At 44.4% G+C, this 20247-nt stretch overlaps 1 protein-coding gene and 1 pseudogene across 1 annotated transcript; both read left to right on the plus strand.

The window, feature by feature from the left end:
- Window positions 1–3673, plus strand: part of LOC120058636 — a 38011-nt pseudogene extending 34338 nt beyond the window's left edge.
- A 5846-nt stretch (window positions 3674–9519) lies between these two features.
- On the plus strand, window positions 9520–20097 carry sypb (synaptophysin b). The gene is made up of 6 exons (XM_039007621.1): window positions 9520–9537; window positions 10838–10903; window positions 17096–17220; window positions 17467–17665; window positions 19465–19656; window positions 19795–20097. Exons 1-6 carry the CDS (start codon window positions 9520–9522, stop codon window positions 20095–20097), a joined length of 903 nt encoding a protein of 300 aa, XP_038863549.1.
- The last annotated feature ends 150 nt before the right edge of the window (window positions 20098–20247 follow it).

The raw sequence follows: 20247 nt of genomic DNA on the forward strand, positions 1-20247 counted from the left end.
CAGCCTTTACTCCTGTGTTTTTAAAAGTCTTGTGTCACTCCACTAGGTCCCGTTGACCAGGACAACGAGGAGCTCAGGGCCATCATTAAGAAGATATGGAAGCGCACTAAACCCAAGCTCCTTGAAGAGGTCATTCCACCCCCTAGAGGTAAACCTCAGGAGGTGCCATTTTAGCCAACTAGACAGAGACGTATTACCGTATACTACCGTATAACCACACAGACCACTCTAATGGTAGTTTTAAAGTTACAGAAATACAGGTTTCTTTCTGTATCTCCCTAGGATATTTGTCTGTGTTTTTTTTAATCTTAGTCCTTCTCTATCACTTTCCCATTTGCCTCCTCCCTTTGTTTAAAATATTTTTTTTCCCATTCTCCTCCTCTGTGACGATTCTTCCTGACTTAGGGGAAGAGGTCACTTGTGGGAAGTTCTATGCCAGCTTCTTGATCCAGGACTACTTTAAGAAGTTCCGCAAGAGGAAGGAGCGGGAGAGGAAGAAGAAGGGAAAGGACAAGAAAGACTCTCTCCAGGTATACCAGTTACCTGTTTACACTTGTTGCTGTTTGGTGACTGTGTGTTTGTGTATCACACTTTGTGTGTTTGTGTGTGTGTGGCAGGCAGGGCTACGGTCACTGCAGGCACTGGCCCCAGAGTTGCATCTGGCCTTGGCAATGGAGGGAGAGGAGGAGGAGGGTATGGAGGGAGAGTTGGACGAAGAGTTTTTCAAAGTAAGTATCTCCTATTGACTGTCATTAGTGTATCAAAACAGTATGTACTGACATTTTTTTATTTCACCTTTATTTAACCAGGTAGGCTAGTTGAGAACAAGTTCTCATTTACATCTGCAACCTGGCCAAGATAAAGCAAAGCAGTGCAACACAAACAACATCAGAGTTATACATGGAATAAACAAACTTAGTCAATAACACAATAGAAAAAAGTCTATATAAAGTGTGTGCAAATGGCGTGAGGAGGTAAGGCAATAAATAGGCCATAGTAGCGAAGTAATTACAATTTAGCAGATTAACACTGGAGTGATAGATGTGCAAGTAGAAATACTGGTGTGCAAAAGAGCAAGAAAGTAAATAAAAAACAATATGGGGATGAGGTAGGTAGATTGGATGGGCTATTTACAGATGGGCTGTGTACAGCTGCAGCGATAGGTTAGCTGCTCAGATAGCTGATGTTTAAAGTTAGTGAGGGAGATATGTCTCCCACTTCAATGATTTTTGCAATTCGTTACAGTCATTGGCAGCAGAGAACTGGAAAGAAAGGCGGCCAAAATGATTTGTCTTTTCTATTTTGACATTGATCAAATAAGCAAATATCACTTACAGTAGGTAAACATAATAAATGTTTCTATAGTGTTTACAACAAGCAGAGGTTGACTGTATATTAAAGCTGATCTCTCTGTTTTCCCCTTCCTCCAGAATGAAAATGTTTTTGAAGATCCAGGCACCTCTGCCACCAATACTTCATCCACCACTCCCATACCAGCTGACATGGAGGAGCCCACCACCACCGTTTTCATGGAGCCCTTCGTCGAGCCCACTATATTCAGCGACGTGGTCACAGAACAGCCATTAACAGCCAGTGAGAGATCAGAATCAGCTCTGTCATCCTTTGATGTGGTGATTGAACAGCCAACGAGATCTGAGGCCCTCCTTCCACCAGAAGAAGCGCCAGCCCCATCCCCGCCCCTCCCAGCCCCAGCCACATCACCACCAAAAGATCCATCCCCTCCCCAACCAGCACCGAACCCATCCCCACCACAGGCCCCATCCCCTCCCCAACCAGCACCAGCCCCACCCCCACCACAGGTTGCTTCTCCGCCACAAATGGTTGCCCAATCCCAACCTCAAATAGTGGTAGCCCCACCAGAACCAGAGGCAGCTCAAATAGTGTTAGAGGCAGCCGCTGCCCCACCTCAAACCGACCCAGTGATGGAGGGAAGAGGAGGTGAAACTTACGCTGCACAGCAGGTGTACTACCAACAGTACCCAGTGGGCATGCTAACAAACGACAGGTAAGTGGAAAGGGGAGAGAGGCAGATCTAGGTTAATGAAGCTTATTTGAAGAGCGTGCGTGTGTGCGTGCGTGCATAAGTGTTCCCTTTCCCTTCACAGGTATGCGTATCAAGAGCAACCTGCAGCATCCCATATCCCACCAGAGTACATGCAGAGTCATGCTCCTAACTTCACCAATGGGAGTGTTGCAGGAGTACCCTACGGAAATGGAAATGGCATGAATGGGAATGGCTACAATGGCGTTATGAATGGAGTTAGCATGAGTGGCTACACTGGCAATGGTTACATAGGAAATGGCTACAATGGCAACGGATTGGAGCCGTATGTCCGGAGACGTGTTCTTCCTCCCACTCCTGCAGGTAATCATCACATGGTCTCAGTATTTCTCCTCAACACCAGTAGAATCAGTAGAACTAGAAACACCCAGTAACCGTCTTAGTACATTTCCATGTATTTTCCCTTCCAGGTCGTAAGCCGCCCTCCTTTAACATCCAGTGTCTGCGGGCACAGCATAGCGCGGGTGACATCCCCATCCCTGGCACATATGAGAGTAACTCGCCCCCATGCAGATCAAGACTGGTGAGAAACACACACATGCAAAAGAATAGTCAACAAATGCTCACTGAATCAGAGACATTTTGATTTTTATTTAATAATAGAAATCAAGATTGTCATTTTCCTCTTGGCGTTGTCATCCGTCGTCCTCCAGACCCTTGACTCCCGCCGCAGCAGTGTCTCCTCCATGTCCTCGGCCTCCTGGGCCAACAATGGAGGAGGACCTGCAGGGTCAATGCCAGGTGCAGGGGTGTCAGCAACATCAGCAGCAGCCGCAAAGAGAGGGCGTCTGCTCTACGCCCCTCTGATGCTGGTGGATGAGGCCGGGGGCACCCAGCAGCTGTGGGGAGACAGGACCCAGGCCACCTCCAGCCTCCCTGCTGTTGCAACTAGGCCCAGCGGCTGGTACCCTGGAGCCCCAACACTCCCCATGCACACGCCCCAGAACAGGAGCTACACCAACGGCAGAGTGCCCTCCCAGATCAGCCAAAGACTCATAGAGAAGGGCAGTGCAAACAGCCTGGTGGAGTCGGTAAGTGATTAATAAAACAATACGTCCAGCTAAAAGTCAGCTAAAAATCCCAAGGCTACATATTGTTAACCGGTAGGCTATACCTTATCTGCCTAATGGTGAGTGGAGGAGTCAAGCGCACTCCAAGCGTCAGTAATTTACCTGAAAATTAGCTTTGCTTTCCAAAAAAGTATATTTGCCTAAGTCAGTGATTTACACCCCATGAAAGTTCCCCTTTTAGAATGTTTATGAATATTCAATAAACACTTGTATGCTGTAGGTTGTTGGGATATGGAAATATATATGGAGAGAGAGACTGATAGAGGGAGAGATTTGTGTTCAGTGTTTCACTACTCTTCTTACTCTCCCACAGATCCTGATATCGGAAGGCTTGGGCCTCTATGCAAGAGACCCAAAGTTTGTGAACTTCGCCAAGCGGGAGATCGCTGACGCATGTAACATGACCATTGATGAGATGGAGAACGCAGCCACAGATCTGCTGACCCGTTCTACTGGACAGCCAATAGGACGCTTCGAGGAGGAGTTGGCAGATGAGATGAACTGTGTGATTTCCTACTGAGAGAGAGGAAACAGAGAGGGAGGGGGAGGGAGGGAGGGAGAGTTGGAGGGCAATGAGATAGAGCCTTACCTCTTTGTCTCCATCAACATGGGGGGTAAGAATGCTGTCGCAAGCTATTGATCTTAGAAAACGGTCTATATCTCTTTAATCATGCTATTTTTCTTTTCCAGATCTTCTCAGTTAATTTGGCTTTGTTGAAAGCATCAGTGTGTCTTGAACAAGAGTCTGAAAGAACCATTGTGAATTAGACAGCATATACAGTACAGAGCCAAACTATTGAGGTTTGGCCTCAATACTCTTTACACATTATTCTAATGTACTATAGCCTGCCGAACATGATTGCAATTCGTATTCTACTCTGAAGTAGTTTATCGCTATTTTCAAAAGCGGCATTTTTGGATTGTATTTCCATTTTTGGTACTGTTTAAGAATTGCTGTCACTTATACACCCAAATCATACAATAACCCTGCTAGGGCCATAAAAACATATTAAAAGCTGGCATAAATCAAATAAAAAAATAAGAAATACAGTACCTGTCTATAGTGCAAGTGAGCTCCAGTTGTAACCGTAGATAATGAAAATGGGTTTATGTGTGTAATGTCAGATGCCCAGTGAAGCATTAGCATAGCATTAACAGTAGACTTTTGAACCATATCAAATTAAATCAACAGAAACCCCAAAGAAGATTCTCATGACAGTCATGTTAATGGTTCCTCTCTAGGTTTCTTCCTAGGTTCCTGCCTTTCTAGGGAGTTTTTCCTAGCCACTGTGCTTCTACATCTGCATTGCTTGCTGTTTGGGGTTTTAGGCTGGGTTTCTGTATACCACTTGGTGACAACTGCTGATGTAAAAGGGGCTTTATAAAATACATTTGATTGATTGATTTATTGATTTATCTCCCTCAGTGAGAAACTTTGAAATAGTATTTATGTACGTATATGGTTAACCGGAACGCAACTTGTAAATGTAATAACAATTGTTAGATTTATTTTATTGTGACTGCTAACACTTTGAACTGTCAGGTATTTGTGTGTACAATAATAAAGTATCATGTACTTTTCTCAAAGTTGTCATGTAGCTAGTTCATTTAGTAGCAGTAACAATAAGGCCGGAATTTAATAATGCAAATACTGGAGACATGAGCTTTTCATAAAGAACTGGCATAACTCTACATAATTATAGAGGGTGTAACATTTCATGATTTTAAGGAACATCATAAATAATCATAAAAGAAACACATGAATTGCGTAATGACTCATTAGTGCCTTAACAGATGGAGAACATCTGTGTTTCCTTGGCCCACTCAGTTCCACATTTAGAAACTCCTCTTTAATTACCATGACAACACTTGGCTTAGTGGCTGATTTTCAGATGTTTTTGTTTTTCTGCAAATAAGATAAATGAAGTTGTATATGACTGGCCATATTTGACTGAGAAACATGATAATGGTTAAAAAGGATACATCTTTTGTCAAATGAACCTCCAAGGGGGCGGTTGACCTAACGTGCGCTAATGTGATTAGCATGACGAACATTTCCCAGGACATAGACATGTCTTATATGGGCATAAAGATTAACAATCATTTAATCTAACTGCACTGTCCAATTTACAGTAGCTATTACAGTGAAAAAATACCATGCTATTGTTTGAGGAAAGTGCACAACAACAAACTTATCACGGCACTGTTTGATAGATTCACAAGGTTAATAATGGACTTACATTCAGTAATCTTTCTCTGATTTGTCATCCTGAGGGTCCCAGAGATAAAATGTAGCATAGTTTTGTTTGACAAAATACATTTTTATATTAAAATGTAGGAACTGGGTTCTACAGTTTGAACCCCTGCTTTGTCAGATCTTTTTAAAATCTAAAGTTTTTTGGTCATTTTAGCTAACCCTTTTCCTTCCTAACCTTAACCTAATAATCCTAACTTGCTACACTCTAAAAATGAGGGCTTCAACAAGGGTTCTTCTAAGATCCTCAAAGTTCCTTGAAGAACCTTAGGGTTTTTGGCACTGAAAAATGCCCCCAAAACATTCTTCCAAGAACCCCATAGGAGATGGGATTCATTGAGGAACCTCTTTAATTCTTTGGGGTTCTTGCAGGAACCGACCTGCCCAACTGAAATATATTTTTATTTGAATTTGAGAGGACAGGAGGTGCAGACACCTTACTGAAAAATGTAAAGATGTCCTCAATTTAAGGTAAGGTTTCTCCCTTTATGATCTAAATTGATATTGTTTTATGATGATAGGCCTACCATCTATCTTTTCATATTTGTCCAAATGGCTGTGTTTGACACTTTCTCCCTTTAAAAAAAAGTATTTTTAAAACAAAAAATGTACACTTCAATGGATATGAATCAACAACGAGGTAAGAATATGTAAGATGTTAAAGGCTATAGCCATATTGGGCGCAGATGACTGAACTGCTCACTTCTTTTTTTTGTGTCTGTCTGCAGGTATACTGACGAGGAGGCCCACAAAGGTATGTGCAATTTGTATTGGTTTGTCTCATAATGTTATGCAGATCACATGTATCACCTACAATTCATTTGAATGAATGGTGTCTTTAAAACCTTATGACTCAGTCACAGCAGCCATCTTCCTCCTCCCTTACCTGTTCAATGAAGATCCCAGATGGCCTCTACATAATGGACAAGATATGTGTATGAAAACCACTGTCAAGTGAACAGTTTTTTCATTCACATAATTTTTACCACAAAAAATAAGATATGATTACTGTTGTGTGCACGTTTTGTTAATTATATGTATAATTATATATTTGTTTTATTCAGACCTCACCCTCCCTACACCTGTTCAATCATCATGCACTGCTAAATCATTTTGGAAACAGGAGACAAAGGGCTGTGAGACATGGGTTTACATCTAGACACATGAAAAGTAAGAAGTATAAGGAGGGTACGGGGCAATCGAGGACGAACAGCAGAGGGGCTAATGATCTTGGAGCAGGGGGGAAAGGGCTCAGATTCCGGTGGTGTAGCCGCGGGGCTATAGCAGCGTGCCAGCGCATCTGGCTTAACATCCTTGGGTACCGGTCGTTGTTGTGGAAGCGAAGAAGTGGCCCGGGCCTTACTGAACCCCTCCCGGATGTCCTGGTATTCCACGGGAATGGCGGAGAGGTCCGGGGCAATTTCCAAGTCCCCAGGAAGACGTTCCGGGGCAGGCAGAGCTGATTTCAGGCAATGAGTGTGGCAGAATGGGCTCCAGCCCACAATGGCACCAGTAGACCAGTCAATCGAGGGATTATGTCGCTGGAGCCAAGAGAATCCCAATGCCACAGGAACCTGTGGACACTCAAATAGGAGGAATTGGATTGTCTCACTGTGGTTCCCCGACACTCGTAGGTTGATGGGGGTGGTATGGTGGGTGACCCGGCCTATAGAACGCCCGTCCAGCGCTCTAACATTCATGGGAAAGGAGAGGGGTTGAGTGGGGATGCGCAGCTCGAATGCCAGGGTAACGTCCATAAGACTCATATCGGCCCCTGAGTCGATGAGTATCTGGAAAGAGTTGGACTGGTCACCCCACAGCAGGGTGGCATGGAGAGGGGGGCGAGTAGCGGGTGAAGCTAAATTGTCCTTAGGACCCACCAGTGTACTCATTCCTACCAATGAGTTAGGTCTCTTGAAGGGACAGGTAGACACATAATGACCGGCAGTACTGCAATACAGACAACTCTGGGTGTTAAGTCTGCGTACGCGTTCAGCTGGAGACAGCCTAGCCCTGCCGAGCTACATCAGCCCGGGAAGAGGTAAATCGGCAGTCTTCAGAGGATTTTGGAGAAACTCCGGTAAGCCCGGATCCTCTCGGGGACATAGACACCGGGGACTTCCTGAGTCCATCAGATGCAAGGTGGGATCCTTGAGTGAGCAATTGGGACCGCAATCAGACCTCTTCTCCCTCCTACGATTCCGTAGCCGTCCATCGATCTGGATGGTCAAAGCGATGAGTGAGTCGAGATCCGTCGGTTGTTCCAGGGCTGCAAGCTCGTCCTTTACTTCCTCCAATACTCTGTGCAGGAACATGTCGAACAGCGCTTCCGGGTTCCAGGTACCGCTGCTAGCATCCACCGCATAGTCTGCCACACCGAGGGAGTCCTGCCGAAGCTGGAGTAACCTCCGGGCTGCCTCTCTCCCAGACACCTCAGCCACGAACACTTCTCACCTCTGCCATGAATACCTCCAGACTGATTGTTGCTCCCACAATGCCATGGCCCAGGCGAGTGCCCTCCCGGACATCAGCGTAATGATATACGCTATCCTAGAGCGGTCCGAGGGGAATGAAGAAGGTTGCAGCTCGAAAATGAGGGAGCACTGAGAGAGAATGGCCCGGCAGGTTCTGGAATCTCCATCATAGCGCTCCATGGGAGGTAAGCGGGGTTCCCAGGAAACCGGGGTGACGGCGCTGCTACCAGCCGGGTTACTGAGGGGCTGGGAGGTTACCGTCGTGGTAGACTGCCTAGTAGGTCACCCACGGATTTGCTCCCGCAATGCGTCCAAAGCTAGGTTGGAACTTTCGGCCACGGCCTAGAACCCTTCCATCAGACAGCGAAGCAACTCCTCGTGCCTTCCAATGGTATCTCCTTGAGAGGAGATGGCGTTGCGGAGCTGGTCAAAAACTGCTGGGTCAATCATGGCCAATTCGTACTATAGCGTTACAGGTAAGATCCAAGTGCAGACTGTGTTGAAGTAACAATGTTTATTACAGCAACAGAGGCAGGCAAACGACAGGTCAAGGCAGGCAGGGGTCAATAATCCAGAGTGGTGGGGCAAAGGTACAGGACGGCAGGCAGGCTCAGGCAGAGTGGTCAGGCAGGGGATATTGGGGAAGATGGGCGACACCTGGAGGGGGTGGAGACAATCACAAGGACAGATGAAACAGATCAGGGCGTGACAGCCAGAGGATATACTGTACCTATTGTACTTGGGGCTGGGAGTGTACCTCATGTGTGGGTTTTATGTCTGCTTTGCCACTAAAATCATAACTAACACTGTCAACTAAAATATTGTGTTATTGTTGTTATTTTATGCTGATTAAAAATAATTAACCCCAAAAGGTTATTTGTGGAACCATTAATGGGGGTTCTTTGAAGAACTTATAGGGGTTCCCCCACCGTTTCAATTTGAATAACCCCTAAAGGATCCTCCAGGAACCTTTCCTTTTTACAACAATTATCATAAACCTCTGCATAAGTTTTCTTAACCTGGTACGAAAAGTCAAATCTCACATAAACTGTATCCCGACTAGTCAAAACCATTACCAGTCACCACCATCATGGTCAGCGTCCACTAGGCTACTGAAGCTCTTGTTTGATTTCTCACATCATATCAGGCTATTTTAGACCCGTTTTCTGTAATGATGAGGCGGTATTTAGTAGGCTTAATGGTAATCAAACAGGCTTTACAGGCTTATGAGCGTCAACCTGAAGCCCTGAAGCTCAGGCTAGTCTTGGCAGTGCAACTCGATTGCCTTTCCAATATCATGTAGAAATGCAAAAACCTGCCTAGTGCCCACCTCCCAACAAACGTAGTAAAAGACGTATGCCTGCATACCTTGGTGTAGTCTCTCCGTTATCCCTTGTGGCAATCGTTGTAGTCTACTAGAATAAAGCAGCCATTTGATTGGCCAAGCTGTCGAAATCGTCATTACTGTATGTCCAATGATTTATCTGACGTCTCTATGCTCCAGATGCCCTAGACGAGCTCGTGACGTAATACAGCTATTCCCATCTCTTTATCCTCGTCCCCCCGTGGGCTGTTCCGGATGTAACTCCTCCCTCCCGCCTACCGGCTAATCCTCTTATCGGCAAGCAGACGGCCAAGATGGATGTTGTGAACCAGGTAGGACTCTGGGATGAAAATCACCAATACCAATGTTTTCATTTGATTTAGTTATCTGAAAAGCCATAATTTCGCACGCCTGCAGAATGCGCACTTTGACGCGGTAGCGTTTTAGGGGAAAAAATAACAGGACATCATTATGGTAGGGGCCGCTGTAATTGTAAATCCGCGGACCGTTAGTTTGAAATACAGTGCTTTCAGTGGTCGACTCATGTGAACGAAAAGCGAGCACTGAGCTCCAAACACCGCAATACAGGCATGATAGATTACATGTGATTTAACCAATTTCACACCAGTAATTGACTGGTGCAGTGGAACGGTTGGCTCATAAATAGACCATGGTCCAAAAGTCAAAATAATTTATCAAGACACCCTGTGCAACATAATTTCAACAGTATTTCAAATAACCTAGTCAAATAGGCTTAACACATCCAGGGTATTAGTTGAGGTGAAAGCTATAGGCTATATGAAGATATATTCCGTTTGAATTGTGGACACAGAAATGGATTGTTTAGTTGGAAAGCCTATTTAATCTATATCGCAATATCAGACGACGTCCGTCTCTTAGTCCTGTAGCGAGTTGTATTATAGGCCTATCAATTTACGAGGGGCGACAGACCGACTGGGAGTTAAAAGTAAGATATTGCGAGGTGAATCGATAGGCTAAAGACAGAATCGATAGGCTACAGGACACAGTTTATTTGGGGACGATCACAAATGCGACTGATGTGTTGCTTTCAACCGCACATGACAAGGCTTTACAAATTATAGCCTAAACTATAGGGCTAGCTATATCCACTATAGGGCCAACTACTATCGAGGTGACTCGAGGTTTTCTTTCTGTATACATTTCTAGTAGAGTGCTTGCTGTCTGTCAAGCTTTGGCGACAGCGAAAACAGTGGGATAAGCAGCTTTGTCTAATTCTATGCTGGCAAAGTCTCTCTCTCTCGCTCCCCCCCCCCCCCCTCTCTGTCTCTCTCCCACTCTCGCTCTCGTCTCCACTAAACGATGTCAGTGCTTTGTCACACGGCCTGTCGCGCCCCAAGTCAAATAGTCCAATTACTGTACTAGCGAACAAATGGCAGCATGAAAAAATGTATCGTATCACCGCCTCCTCCACCGCTCCTGAAAGATACATTTAAATTAACTGACAGGTGCAAACTGTGGAGTAACGACAGATAGGCTATGCTGACAATGCATGTAGGCCTACACAGTACACACTACAAACGTTCAAAAGATAATTCGCGACAAATTCATAAAGCAATGTTAATTGTTGATTGTTGATTTCTGTGTTGACAGTTGGTGGCCACCGGACAGTTCACCATAATCAAACAGCCTTTGGGATTTATGAAAATCCTACAATGGGTAAGTTACTGTTTTTTTTACAATGTTTCATTATTTGGCTTGTGACTGAGTGTATGAGAGGCCAAGGTGAGTGCGCGCCAGTATCCTTTCCGCGCGCATGAGTGGGTGTGGAAGACTATAGAATGTACTGGTATTGTATATTGCATGCGTAAAATCTAGATTACAGATGAGTGTGATGATATTAACCAATACACTTAAAAGCTATAAATGATAGGCCCATATATTATGCTATGGTTGGCCCTGTTCTGAGAATAGATTATGAATTTATAGTGATGTTGGGCCCTTGTACTGTGTCAGAACATGTCCTTCTGTCACACAGAGGTCACAAAGCTAGGTGAAGCTTTGTGCTCGTGACGACAAACAGGCAGCGCGAGGTGGCTGACACTGCCCATTCTCCCACTCGCTGCTTCCTCTCGGTTACCACCGGCAGGCAGGTCTCATGAAAACTCGACGTTGTTTCAGTGATACAATGTTACTGTAAATCGATCATGGTAATTGTGATAAATCTTTGTTCAAACTATCCAGGCCACTGTATTTATGTGTCCTCTCCTGTGAAGTTTGTTGTAGGTCTACCTGATCCACCAGATAATTAACTCACGTCACTTTAGCCTTTCGCTCTGTAATCTAATCTGGAGTATTTTGTGACCACCTCATGCATTTGGGTGTAGTTACTTCTTTATGTGTAGTTGCGCCCTTCTAGGGCTAATCATTTTCGCACTTCTTTGTGTTGTGTAGTTGTTCCCTCCTAGGGCTAATAATTTTCGCTATAATTTCATGTTTTAGAAGTGGCACATAATGATTTAATAGGCCTACACTGAATTTAAACCTTGGTAGTAGTAGTAATTGACGTTGCTGCAGCGTCACCTGAAGAAGGCGCTGTCCACTTTCTGGGGTTCTGAAACGTCAAAATCGCGGGGTTCCAATTGATCGCTGTCCATGGTGCTGAATCTGAATCTCCACTATTTGCTTGTTTGTTTACCTTTTAAAATTCTTCATGTCGCCTCAATGCTCTTTTTGTTGTACTGTGCTGTAGCATGACAATCGTTGATTGGCAATTCATGATGAATCTGTAATAAAGCATTCCACACATTCATGTCACAAAATGTACTTCATACATCCACATCATGGTTTCTGCATGCTTTATGTTCTCTTTACTCAGTAACACTCGAGGCACAGTGTGACCCCTCTTCCAACTTGTTTTGTGCCAGGGGCTAGAGGTATTCTTCTATGTAGATAGGCTCTCTCAATTGTACAAAGAGGAGTCTGGCTGAATTTACACAGGCAGCAAAATTCTGATATTTGTTTCACTAAATAGTATATTGACCAATCAGATCTGAAAATGATCTGATGTGAATAGATCTGATGTGATTGGACAAAATACCAATTAGTGGCAAACATATCAGGATTCAGCTACCTGTGTAAATGTAGCCTCTGACTCTCACTGAGTCCAGCATGATGATGTTAAGCAGAAATTATGAGCTGTAATAATTTGGACAAAATATGAATGTACTTTGTACTACGTATGTAACTTGTAATTAGGAACACCTCTCAACCACATCATTACCAATTCTTTCTCATCTATTTGTTATCACACATTTGTGATAGCATCAGAACTAGCACACACATGCCCACACACACACACACACACACACACACACACACACACACACACACACACACACACACACACACACACACACACACACACACACACACACACACACACACACACACACACACACACACACACACACACACACACACACAAACAAACACGATACATAGTCATTACTCACCACTGACTCACCACTCTCACTCAACAGAACAAATCAATGTACAGTATGTGCTCATTGAGGAAGGTAAAGTAATGAAATCTCTTCCTCCCATGTTCCATTTGGACTCACTTTGCTAGAATGCCATGATGATTGGCTGATTGAAAGAATAGGATTAATTTATGAGAAGACACATAGACCTACATACAAAAAGCAACATCAGGATTTAAATAAAAGATCCCCAAACAAATGTTCTACTCTAAATCACAGCAGGTAAGAGTAACACAGGGTAGCAGACACAGAGGACAGTTCTGACAGCATGACCTTGTCTGTAGTCCTTCCCCGGAGCACTGCTAGTGCTTGAACATCACATCGTTACTTCTCTGGGTCACATGGTTAACAAACCTCCATGCCTGAAGCAGCACACAGGGAGGAGGCCAGAGCTCAGGAATCATAAGTCATAAAGGCCTACATCTGCATGTTTCTACATCTGGATCGAGGTGAGCCTAAAGGAGTTAATCCCCTGGCCTAAACAGATCCATATGTAACTCTAAATCAGCATTCAGCATTTATACATTCACATATCAATACTCATCTTTTACTCCATTTACACATCCCTACTGACCTCTCATTCAACATTCCTGCTCTCCAATATACACGTATGTTTTTCTGTCAACGTGTGTATGTAGTGTACACACAGGAGGGACGCTGACACAGACATTTTGGCTAACTATATTTGTTGCGATGTTTTAGAATGCAAGCCTTCTATGTTTTGGTTACCACTGTGTCTACCCTAACAACATCCTGCCCCGGGTTACGCTTGGGAACTAGGTTATTTTTGTCTTACCTTGGGATTTACAGTTAAATGCTCTGTTACAGTTTACATATTTGCTTTACTGATTCACTCAGTGCACTGTTGTGCTGTAAGAACAGTTTTCATACTGTGTGGTCAATACAGTAGAGATCTGTGATAATCTGGCCCAGTATTCTATAAGTGGTTCCTGGTGTTGTTGATCATCAAAGCTGCTGATTGTAGGATATGGTAAGGAGTTTACATGTTAAACCTTTGCAAACTCATTGCCAGGGCTCTCTGCCCACTCGTCTGCCCCTGGCTTGAGGAGATGTGATTGGTTGAAGCTGTCACACTTTGGATTCCTGCCAAACTCAGAGACAGAAAGATGCTGGTGAGCATACATACAGTAATTACATTGTGATGGCTAGAATTGTGGTCCTACAACATCCATTTATGCTTGTGTATCAATCAATGTATTAAGTTCAGTTATTCATTTACTTGAGTTAATTTTGGAATACCTGTGGTTTTCAGTCTTGTCAGACTTGGCTATAAAATCGGTGATAAGCAGGTATTTATAAATGCAGCTGCTTCTAACACAGAGAGGGTGTGTGTGTGTGTGTGTTTGTGCCTGCTGGAACAGGGGTAGTGTGTCAGTGGATTTATGTGAGAGACTGCAACATTTACCATGTTAGTGGGAACATAGAAATAGAATGAACAGAACGGGCGTCCCCATTCAAGTCAATGATGGCATAATGGGTGGACTGGCGACCATTGCGAGTGTACCCATAGGATCAAAGCAGGAAGTAAGTGTACCCATCAATATGTGCTGTGATTTGTTGATTGAACTCAACTCACATGACAAAAAAATTAATTCCATTGCATGAGCCACATCAGTTAACATCCTTTGAAAACATTACCATGGAAATTATTGCATCACAATACCAGGCAGCCATTGCGAGTTTTACCCATGAGTTTACCAGTCAAATTGGCATGGTTAGAAGTTCCAAGCCCGTTCTATTCATTATATTTCTATGAGTGGGAACCCCCACCCACCCCCCTCTATGCTCATTGTATGTTGCCAATAGCATTACCATGGTATCTGACAATGTGTGTGAAGCTATGTATTTTCTCAACTAGCCAGCCTGTCTCCATTTGTCTTTCTTCAATATATTCCCATTCATTCCCTTGCCCTTACTCCAACCTTCCTTTTTTACCGCAACCTCTTGTTAGGGAGACCATGGTCATATACCTCAACCTCTTGTTAGGGAGACCATAGTCATATACCTCAACCTCTTGTTAGGGAGACCATGGTCATATACCTCAACCTCTTGTTAGGGAGACCATAGTCATATACCTCAACCTCTTGTTAGGGAGACCATAGTCATATACCTCAACTTCTTGTTAGGGAGACCATAGTCATATACCGCAACCTCTTGTTAGGGAGACCATAGTCATATACCTCAACCTCTTGTTAGGGAGACCATAGTCATATACCTCAACCTCTTGTTAGGGAGACCATGGTCATATACCTCAACCTCTTGTTAGGGAGACCATGGTCATATACCTCAACCTCTTGTTAGGGAGACCATGGTCATATACCTCAACCTCTTGTTAGGGAGACCATGGTCATATACCTCAACCTCTTGTTAGGGAGACCATAGTCATATACCTCAACCTCTTGTTAGGGAGACCATGGTCATATACCTCAACCTCTTGTTAGGGAGACCATAGTCATATACCTCAACCTCTTGTTAGGGAGACCATAGTCATATACCTCAACTTCTTGTTAGGGAGACCATAGTCATATACCGCAACCTCTTGTTAGGGAGACCATAGTCATATACCTCAACCTCTTGTTAGGGAGACCATAGTCATATACCTCAACCTCTTGTTAGGGAGACCATAGTCATATACCTCAACCTCTTGTTAGGGAGACCATAGTCATATACCTCAACTTCTTGTTAGGGAGACCATAGTCATATACCTCAACCTCTTGTTAGGGAGACCATAGTCATATACCTCAACCTCTTGTTAGGGAGACCATAGTCATATACCTAAACCTCTTGTTAGGGAGACCATAGTCATATACCTCAACCTCTTGCACTAAGAGCGTGTTCATGAATGTTGCAAATAAGTGAAAACAGACACAGCATCTTTATGAACCAGGAAAATGATTATACTTTATGTTACTGTGCATGCCAGACTACCTAAGTGAGAGCTAAAATATTACAAGAGGATCATTTGGCATACGTTGTGGACTATCCACGTTGGAGGGTGTGGGAGAGTTAACTAGCCTGGTGCCAGATCTGTATGTTCTTCAACTCATCTGACTATGACAACGACTGAACACGGCAAAGAGTAGTCAGCTAAAGCATAAACAGATTTGATTCTTCCATGTCAGAGATGATTCCATGTTCTGTTTTGTTGTCCTCCTCCTTCCATCTTTCATGCATGCTTATATCCAATCTGTTGAGGTTTTCATTATCACCCTCCCCCCTCACACTCCTCCCAATGATTATTAAAACCTGTTAATAAGGAGATGGGGTGGAGGTGGGCTGTGTTGGCGCCCTAAAGAGTAATGAGACAAGGGAGTAAGTTACATGTTTGTGTGTTTGCGCGTGTGTGTGTGTCAATGTGAGTGTACCGTTGCACAAGCGCGAGCTTGCATGTGTGTGTGTGTGATTGTGGTTGTGCGTGTGTGGGAGTGTGCGTGTGTGTGTTTGCGATTGTGGGTGTGTGTGTGTGCGCGTGTGTCCGTGCGTGAGGGTGTGTGTACAATAGCCCTGTGCAGCGTCCTTTAGTGACAGATGGTGGAGGTCCTCAGTCAGAGTAATAGACAGATTTTCCATCCAATGGGATCTGAACTGCAGGGAAGGGAGGGTGTGGTAAAAATAGGCTGACTGTATAACCTCCTATGTCAGTGTGTGCAAGTGTGTGTATCTGCATGCTTGTGTGTATGACAGTAGGTTAGTGGTCAGGTACACAAGCGCTGGTTTACATTACTGTACACCCCCCTGTAGAACTGTAGTACTGTAGCCTGGGCCGTAGAGAATAACTTATTTAGTAAAACAGATATATCAACCAAACATGTTATTTTACATTTCTTGTATTTTCTTTATACAAAAGCGCACAACTTTAGGTGTCGGGGTAACCATGGCAACATGTGTAGCGCTGTAACCTGGCAATATAGCTGCATTGATTTGCAGTCTGTGTGGCTTTGTCAGCAGCCTGCAGTGGTTGGAGAAACATTGGAGTGCAGGAGACACAGCAGATGGTGAAACCACAGTGTCCGGTCTTTCAGCAACAGCATAGCTTTATTGGGGTTTTCCATTATACTGCATGAGCTTTCCTTTGGTTCACATCAACACCTATTTCAGACCAAACTAGAGTTATGCCAATTCCTCGACAGAGCACAATCTTTGTGAAGAAATCATCCCAAAATAAGGGCCATTTAATAGATGTATTCTGCTTCTCCCTACATGTCTCTCTGTCTGGGTGATATTCTTTCCCCATTCCTTTGATCTCACTACTCTATTTTTCCCTCCCCTTCCCTTTCACTTCCCTTTTACTTACTTTTGCTGTCTGTAATTCTACTCCTCTTCTCATCCCTCCCTCTGTGTCTTTCAGATCTTTGCCATCTTTGCTTTCTCGACATGCGGCAGCTACTCTGGCATGTTCAAGATGAGTGTGGAGTGTAAAAACCGGTCAGATAGTGACCTGAGCATTGAGGTGGAGTTTGAGTATCCATTCAGGTCAGTATGTCTATTCAGTCACACGTAACCCCCTGAACCCGCACAAATATGGTCCGTCTGTAATTTCTACAGTACCACTGGGCTGCAAACGTCAGTGAGAAAAGGGGAGAGAGAGACTATATTAACTATATTACTATATTAACTATATTAACCCCGTTTGACGTCTCTCTCTTTCTATTTCTCTCTCTCTCCCCTTTTCTCACTGTCTCCCATCTTCTGTCTTTCTATGTCGCTTGTCCTTTCCAGGCTACATCAGGTGTACTTCGATGCCCCAACCTGTAAGGGGGGAAACCCTGAGCGTCTGTTCCTGATCGGAGACTACTCCTCCTCAGCTGGGTTCTTTGTCACCGTCGGTGTCTTCTCTTTCCTCTACTCCATGGCAGCCCTTTCTGTGTATGTTTTCATTCTGGAGAAATACCGTGAAGGCTGCAAGGGAGCCCAGATTGTGAGTTTGTCTTTCGCACTTCTTGTTTCTAGCAGGCCTACACTATTCCATACCATATTCCCCTACCGCTGATACTAATATCATAGTAATGATGATATTAACTTTGAGCTTGATCATGATGATGTTTCTGATAAGAACTTTGAAATTGATTATGAGGATGAGCATGTACAGTGCCTTCGGAAAGTATTAAGACCCCTTGACTTTTTCCACATTTTGTTACGTTACAGCCTTGTTCTAAAACTGATATAAAAACGTAAAAAACTCAGCAATCTACACATAATACCCCATAATGACAAAGCAAAAACAGGTTTAGACATTTTTGAAAATGTATTACAAATAAAAAACAAAAATACCTTATTTACATAATGTAAGTATTCAGACCCTTGGCTATGAGACTCGAAATTGAGCTCAGGTGCATCCTGTTTCCATTGATCATCCTTGAGATGTTTCTACAACTTGATTGGAGTCCACATGTGGTAAATTCAATTGATTGGACATGATTTGGAAAGGCACACACCTGTCAATATAAAGGTCCCACAGTTGACAATGCATGTCAGAGAAAAATCAAGCCATGAGGTTGAAGGAATTGTCCGTAGAGCTCCAAGACAGGATTGTGTCAAGGCACAGATCTGGGGAAGGGTACCAAAACATTTCTGCAGCATTGAATTTCCCCAAGAACACAGTGGCCTCCATCATTCTTAAATGGAAGAAGTTTGGAACCACCAAGACTCTTCCTAGAGCTGGCCGCCCGGCCAAACTGAGCAATCGGGCAAGAAGGGCCTTGGTCAGGGAGGTGACCAAGAACTCGATGGTCACTCTGACAGAGCTCTAGAGTTCCTCTGTGGAGATGGGAGAACCTTACAGAAGGACAATCATCTCTGCAGCACTCTACCAATCAGGCCTTTATGGTAGAGTGGCCAGACGGAAGCCACTCCTCAGTTAAAGGCACATGACATCCCGCTTGGAGCCAAAAGGCACCTAAATACTCTGACCATGAGAAACAAGATTCTTTGGTCTGATGAAACTAAGATTGAACTCTTTGGCCTGAATGCCAAGCGTCACATCTGGAGGAAACCTGGCATAATCCCTACGGTGAAGCATGGTGCTAGCAGCATCATGCTGTGGGGATATTTTTCAGCGGCAGGGACTGGGACACTAGTCAGGATCGAGGCAAAGATGAACGGAGCAAAGTACAGAAAGATCCTTGATGAAAACCTGCTCCAGAGCGCTCAGGACCTTAGACTGGGGCAAAGATTCACCTTCCAACAGGACAATGACCCTAAGCACACAGCCAAGACAACACAGGAGTGGCTTTAGGACAAGTCTCTGAAGGTCCTTAAGTGGCCCAGCCAGAGCCCGGACTTGAACCCGATCGACCATCTCTGGAGAGAACTGAAAATAGGTGTGCAGCAACGCTCCCCATCCAACCTGACAGAGCTTGAGAGGATCTGCAGAGAAGAATGGAAGAAACTCCCCAAATACAGGTGTGCCAAGCTTGTAGCGTCATACCCAAGAAGACTCGGGGCTGCAATCGCTGCCAAAGGGGATTCAACAAAGTACTGAATACTTCTGTAAATGTGATGTTTTTATTTGTTTATAAATTAGCAAAAATGTCTAAAAACCAGTTTTTGCTTTGTCATTATGGGGTATTGTGTGTAGATAGATGAGGGGGGAAAAATGATTTAATACATTTTAGAATAAGGCTATAACCTAACAAAATGTGGTTAAAAGTCAAGGGGTTTGAATACTTTCCGATGGTACTGTAACTTGCTAATGCTTTATAATGTGATTATCCTCAGGACTTCGTTGTGACCTGTGTGTTCACCTTCTTCTGGCTGGTGGCTTCTTCTGCCTGGGCTAAGGGTCTGTCGGATGTGAAGGCATCCACTGACCCAGACAAGGTCCTCTTACTGATCGAGGCCTGCGACGAACCGGAGAACCGCTGCCGTGAAGTCCATGACCCTGTCGTCTCTGGTCTCAACACATCTGTGGTACGGAATTCAATTGTAATGTTGTGATTTGTAAAAGGGCATGGACTGCTGAGGATATGACGGAAAAATCCTGTACTACAATATATGGACCCCCTTCTTTTTCTTTTTCTTCGTCTTTTTCTTCCATTCACCCCCTAGGCATTTGGCTTCCTGAACCTGATCCTGTGGGGAGGGAACCTGTGGTTCGTGTTCAAGGAGACTGGCTGGCTAGCAGCTTTCGGAGGCACATACCCACCTTCCCAGGAGAAAGCGCCTGCCCCAGAGTCCTTCGCCCAGGACGGCTATGGGCAGGAGGGCTATGCACAGCAGGGGGATGCCTATACCGGCAACCAGGGAGGCTACCAGCCCGACTATGGCCAGGGTGGCTACACCGAGGGAGGTGGAGACTATCAGCAGGGGGGATACGAACAGCAGCCCACCTCCTACGCCAATCAGATGTGAGCTGGTCCACCCTATGGCAGCTGGAAGCTGGTGAGTGTCAGTGCATATGATGGAGAAATCCTGAGAATACTGATAAATGACTGTGAGAAATACTGCATTACTCTTCCAAAGGGAAATACAGACTGTGGCTTTATGACATCTTCATAATCT

Source organism: Salvelinus namaycush, chromosome 14, assembly GCF_016432855.1.
Source record: "Salvelinus namaycush isolate Seneca chromosome 14, SaNama_1.0, whole genome shotgun sequence".
NCBI lineage: Eukaryota > Metazoa > Chordata > Actinopteri > Salmoniformes > Salmonidae > Salvelinus > Salvelinus namaycush.

Bases quoted from the DNA above. Each gene is read 5' to 3' on its own strand.
- sypb (XM_039007621.1), top strand. The intron at 17,221-17,466 runs GTCAGTATGTCT...TGTCCTTTCCAG, and splicing joins GAGTTTGAGTATCCATTCAG to GCTACATCAGGTGTACTTCG. The intron at 19,657-19,794 runs GTACGGAATTCA...TTCACCCCCTAG, and splicing joins CTGGTCTCAACACATCTGTG to GCATTTGGCTTCCTGAACCT.